At 42.6% G+C, this 5,859-nt stretch overlaps 1 protein-coding gene across 1 annotated transcript; it reads left to right on the top strand.

The window, feature by feature from the left end:
* The first annotated feature begins 344 nt into the window (after positions 1–344).
* On the top strand, positions 345–5,318 carry dusp5 (dual specificity phosphatase 5). The gene is made up of 4 exons (XM_054779503.1): positions 345–836; positions 1,614–1,750; positions 2,935–3,154; positions 4,573–5,318. The coding sequence occupies exons 1-4, from the start codon at positions 479–481 to the stop codon at positions 4,974–4,976; spliced, it is 1,119 nt and encodes a 372-aa protein (XP_054635478.1). The 5' UTR covers positions 345–478; the 3' UTR covers positions 4,977–5,318.
* The last annotated feature ends 541 nt before the right edge of the window (positions 5,319–5,859 follow it).

Genomic DNA, 5,859 nt, shown 5'->3' with positions numbered 1-5,859 from the left:
TTCCTAGTGTGTTTCAGCATACTTTACCCAGAAATATGATTCAGATCATTATTTGTACTTTTTTTTTCCCCAATGTCTGTTTTGATGAAGTAATATCACAGCCCGTGCGCTCATTTTCTCCAAAGTGATGCAAAGAGTTGATAGTCAAAGAACAGGATATGTGCATGACCTCCTGTGAGTAAGAGTTAATCAATCGATGTTCTCACTACGTCACACAGCTTAGGGGCGGGGTTAGGCTCCCTCTTTCATTACTTGTGGGCGTGTGTTTGGCGGCCACCACGCCTCACCGGTGTCCATACATGGTTCGTGACGTCAGTCAGCAAGGTTCCATTCACATAAAAAAGGTTCGGCCGGAATTTCCTTGGAGGAAATGTAGGCACAGAAGCGCTCAGGGCTCATCGTTCGCCCGCTGACACTATCTAGGGTCCCCACGCATTCTTTGGGCAATAATTATAATAACAGAGTCGAGGACGCCATAATGAAAGTGTCCAGCATCGACGGCCGCCGTCTGAGGAAGATGATCAGGAAGGAGGACTGCCTTATCTTGGATTGTCGACCTTATTTGTCATTCACCAACTCCAATATCGAAGGTTCCGTCAATGTCAATCTCAACTCCGTGGTGGTCCGGAGGTCGCGGGGAGGACCGGTGCCTCTGCAGTTCGTTATCCCGGACGAGAGAGCCCTCCTTCGGTTACGGGAGGGCAGCATATCGGCGGTGGTCGCTCTGGATGACAGGACGTCCCATTGGCAGAAGCTGAAGAAGGACAGTGTAGCACAAATAGTAATAAATACTCTGTCACATCTGGCCAACGGGACGAACATCAGTTTCTTGAAAGGTAACAATTATTTGAAAACAACAGAGATGAATATTATACTATTGTTAAAAAAAAAAAAAAAAAAGCAGAACCCTTTAGTACAAGGGGAGTGCGGCCCAGGCGCCATTTGGGGGCTGCGGTTAGTTCGTCATTGGACCGTGGCACATTGTAGGTATAAAATGTTTATAAAAAACAAAAAAAAAAAGGGCAAAAGGCCACAAACTTGGCTTTTGGATATCAAAGTAGCCGATTGATTTTTCATTATGTGGTCCTTGATGGAAACAAGTTTGGACACCTTTGCTTTAACAGATAAAAGTAACAGGTTAAACATATTTCATATAAAGTTAACATCTCGTTTGGGCTATATTAAAATCATTATTTCTAATATACACATAGTCCACCATGTCTGTGATATAAGCCGCTATATGAGTGTGCGTCAATGGAGCTGATGAGTCAATGCTGAGAAGTATGAACAAATTGTGCAACGACTTTCTGTGGCAAACCAACAAAAGCAAAACACTCATGAGTGAACTGGAATGTAATAGAAATTGATAATGTGTTCAAACACCTTCATTTCCGTCTGTCACCTTTACATCCTGTGGAAGTGAAGAGGATTAGTGGCTGGTAACAGCAGACTCCAGTAATTAATGACGCTCTTATAATCAGGTTATAATCCGGGGTTAAGTCTGTTTCATAAACTCTGTTGTTTCACAAGGTGTGTATTCGCGGGGTGGTAAAAGGGGGTGATTATTCTAAGCTTATTTCTTACATGATGTGTTTATACCCCCCTTCTCTCAGGAGGATATGAGAACTTCCACTCACAATACCCTGACCTTTGCACGGAGGTGAAAAGCATCGACCATAGCAGCGGAAGTGAAAGCGAGAAACGGGCCAACAGTGAGACGCTGTCTCACCGCAAACCGGATTATGATCAGGTAATCATCGCCGTACGGAGCCCACACCCACTGACATCCCATTTTTAGCATTACATCCAACAGCGTTTAAAAAATAATGTGTACTGACATGAGTTCCTAATATTAGACATCCATAAAACATACATTTGTATATTTCTGACCTTTATGGAGCTCAGAAAGGGATCAGGTCAGAGGCTACCATAGAGAAAAACACTTTCATCCATGACCTTTCCTCATTCACTGTCAGTATGGCCGCTCAAAGATCAATCTATTGTATGGACACTGAAAGACATGCATTCTAACTAATAGATGGATAATAAGCAAGTTTCTTATTGCATCAGATTAATGTTTTTGTATTCAACAAACACAATTATGGGGAATTGGTGGAAAAAAAATATAGAAATACAGACTAAACAGTACTTAAGCTATTGTGCATGTAGCAAATACATTTCTTATTCATCTACTTATTTTTTATTGTTCTTAATCGCAATGCCATTGCTCAACTAATTCAAACTCTATGAAAATAAACTTGTTCCGGACTCAGTTACTATTGCGTTAATTGTGCATGTTTTGAGCAATATTTTAATATTCTTAAGTCATACAAAGAAAAGTTAACTGTAAAATAAAAGTAAAATATAGTAAAATCACGTACACAAATGGAGAGAGAACGGGAAGGTGTTTGCAGAGCAACACCAACATCTAGTGGAGTTCTACATGTACGACTGCATATACTGTATCAACAGATTATGCGTGTGTGGGTGTAACAACACGTTTTGAGCTTTATGGTTGCGTCTTCGGTACGTACTGTTTGAGGAATTGTACACTCAATATTTTTGGATGTTCTATAGTTATCATACGTGTACTCTTTTCCATCAATAGCACCCTTTTGTGGTGTCTTCACAAAAAACAAAACTTGTTAATCATTTTAAAACTGACTGATTTGAAGTCTCCGAAGATTTTATGATTAGGGCAAGTTTGACTTTTGAGGCATATTTTTCCGGTTCCGCTGTACTTTTCTCAACCCAAATATTTTAACATTTTTGCGATATTTGCCTTTTACCGCAACAAAATTAAAGGTGGGATAGGAGCAGTAATGATGTCATAGCACGTAAACTCTTGTTTTCACTCCGGGGCTCAAATCACACCTTGTTGTGTATTCGGCTACTTGTCTTGACTCACATTTCCCTCGCTGCTCTCCCTTTCAGGGTAAACCTGTGGAGATCCTGCCTTTCCTCTACCTCGGTAGTGCCTACCACGCCTCCAGGCAGGACTATCTCACCGACCTTCACATCACTGCCTTGCTCAATGTGTCGCGCAGGGACATGCAGCCGGCCAAGGGCCACTACGACTACAAGTGGATCCCAGTGGAGGACAGCCACATGGCCGACATTAGCTCCCACTTCCAAGAGGCAATAGAATTCATTGGTGAGTTCAAGGAGATCTGCTTTTTTTTAATTTCACAAAATTTTTTGTCAAGGCTTCGGTCTGAAGGTTTATTTCTGAATCATCATTCTACGAGTGTATTTTTTTTTTGTCTCTGGCTGTCTGCTTGAAATAGTGCACTCGCTCAAACAAGTTGGCACGACAAATACAGCCACCTTCCCAAGGATGATGTCTTTACCCAGAATAACACCACCTTCAGCGACTAAATATTTATAGTTGCAGATTGCATGCAGGCAGCCTTGAAAATATTCTGCCTGATTTAGGTGACAGAAAGACAAAGACCTCCTATACATAGGCGTTTATTTTTAAACATTTAAAAAAAGCGTCTTCATCCTGGAATAAACCCCTCGCTGCCCTTGCTTGCTACCATTCACAAATAGAGGGCTCTCAGAAAGCCCGTGGTAATCACTTTAGCTTGATCGCCTTCCCTCAAGCCTCCACTAACATAGCCAGCCGTTCGCTTCCATTCAGGAGCTGCTCATTTCCCACCTCCCGACTCCCCCCTGAGCTGGAAAAAGACATCCCCGTGTTGTCATCTATTATGTTGGGTGGGGCCTTGCTGCAGTCAGTGTGACAAGTGAGTGAGCAGGGGTTGACTGGGTGGCGCGTAGAAGGAAGGAAACAGGGCTTGGTTGCTCACAGGTGGGCCTGAGGGCAAGGAGCCTGTTGGATGTGTAACATCGGGGGGGAGAGAGTGTGTGCGAGAGCGATGCTGAATGGTTATTTATAGCCAGGCATAACCAAGGACAAAACTCTGCTAGGAGCTGCTTGGCTGACCAGTATTGCTTGGCTGTGATTGTTGCCATTGTCTACTGTGTGAGGATGCAGCCTACATTTGCTCTGTATTGGTGTAAGCCTGTATATTACGTAAGACAGTTAATTGTACCAGGAGCAGGTTTAGCCTACATTTAGCCAGGAGCTATAAAATTGATCTACTTAGCCTCATGTTATTCCAAATAAGGTGGAGTGGTTCACCATTTAGTGGGTAAAAATAAACATTATGGCCTTCTGCCTGAAAATAGCTCTTGAAACCCACCATGACACCATTAGGATCGTCATTTAAACATCCACTCAGTCATGGTCGTGATTGAAATGACCTTTTCCTCTGTTAAATGACATACAGTACGTGCCCGAAAGGAGGATATGTTCTTAGAATGATCAGGAGTGCTCAGATTGACCTCGGTGTCCCAGTCAGCAGCACCCACTGGTGCAGGGAAAGGTTCTCTGCAGGTGATGTGTATGTAGCTGTAAAATAAAATTTGTGAGTAGAAAGTTGCTGAATTTCTGATTTTCTATAGCCATTTGATTTTAAAGCACCACAGTTGTCATTTTATGTTCCCCATTAAGTTTGTGCCACCATCTCAAATCATTGACTGCTTTGCCTTTTGTGCTCTGTCCAGATCATGTGAAGCAATCGGGTGGAAAGGTCCTGGTCCACTGTGAAGCGGGCATCTCACGTTCCCCTACCATCTGCATGGCGTACATCATGAGAACCCAGCAGCTGCGACTGGATGCAGCATTCGACATCATCAAGCAGCGCCGGGCTGTTGTCTCACCCAACTTTAGTTTCATGGGTCAGCTGCTGCAGTTTGAGTGTGAGGTTCTCTCCACAGCACCGGCCCACGCCGCCACACCTGAACCCACCACACCCTGTGTCCCAGAGTCTGCATCCTTCTTTGCCAACGACATCACCACTTTCAACACCAAAACCTTTGAGCCGTCTATATTCACCCTCCCTACCTCTTGCCTGCAGTCCCCGGTCCACCACCAGTTCACACTGAGCCCAATAACTGCACTGCCTTAAAAAAAAGAACTGACTGCTTGTAGTGTTACTTGAAAATGAATTCAAATGTAAAGCTCCCTGTGTGCCTGGGCTTGAAACCAGCAGAACAGAGCGACTGGAGATCAGCAAGTGGTAGTACACATTTCATAGGATGACACTGATGCTGATTTCCTGTTTGTACTGCAGCGATAACAGCACAGTGATAAACTTGCAATATACATGCCTTAGGTTGATATTGTGATTTCTGTGTTTATTCACAAATACGGTGAGGCATTTGAATCTAATTTATTTAAAATGGCAATATTTGTGATTTTTTTCAATAATGTCAACGTCAATGTGTTTAATAAAAGTTTTCAGGTGAAAAATAAAGTTGATGCACTGAATCATTGAGTAAACATACCATGCATGACACATTCGTCACAATCATTACAGTAACAACATAACGCTGATAAACTTCGTTAATTGCCTCCTTGTTGGCAACAGTGACAACTGCAAAACTCTTCGTATTGGTTAGAATGATGACCACCAAATTGAAGGTACAAATCTTAAATACTATCGGTATCGGCGATGCTGGACCTGTATTAAACACTTATCAGAGCGATACGAAAATTTGTAGTATCGCCTACCTCTATAGTTATGGTCCTTGTCCGCATTTGGCGCCCAGAAAACAGTCGGCCTGTACTAATGGTACAAAGGGGTAATCATTTAAACAGAAAAGGTCTTCAGCCCGTTTTTTTATTCACGCATACACGACATAAACGTATTAAATGTGTTTCAATTCGGTTTTCGCCAGTAATACATATCCAATATTTATCCAATAATGATACCTGCTCTCTGTTGTCATTTTAATTTCTACCTTTATTGCCCTGTTTTTACACAATGGTATGACCCATTACGTTCCGCC

The sequence above is a fragment of the Dunckerocampus dactyliophorus genome, chromosome 6, assembly GCF_027744805.1.
Source record: "Dunckerocampus dactyliophorus isolate RoL2022-P2 chromosome 6, RoL_Ddac_1.1, whole genome shotgun sequence".
Lineage (NCBI taxonomy): Eukaryota > Metazoa > Chordata > Actinopteri > Syngnathiformes > Syngnathidae > Dunckerocampus > Dunckerocampus dactyliophorus.
Note: the sequence above shows the minus strand (reverse complement) of the source record. Positions and strands in the feature narration are given on the sequence as shown.

Excerpts from the sequence above, each read along its gene's own strand:
- dusp5 (XM_054779503.1), top strand. The coding sequence starts at position 479 with ATGAAAGTGTCCAGCATCGACGGCCGCCGTCTGAGGAAGATGATCAGG. Across the intron at positions 837-1,613 it reads GAACATCAGTTTCTTGAAAG|GAGGATATGAGAACTTCCAC; the intron begins GTAACAATTATT and ends CCCTTCTCTCAG. Across the intron at positions 3,155-4,572 it reads AGAGGCAATAGAATTCATTG|ATCATGTGAAGCAATCGGGT; the intron begins GTGAGTTCAAGG and ends TGCTCTGTCCAG.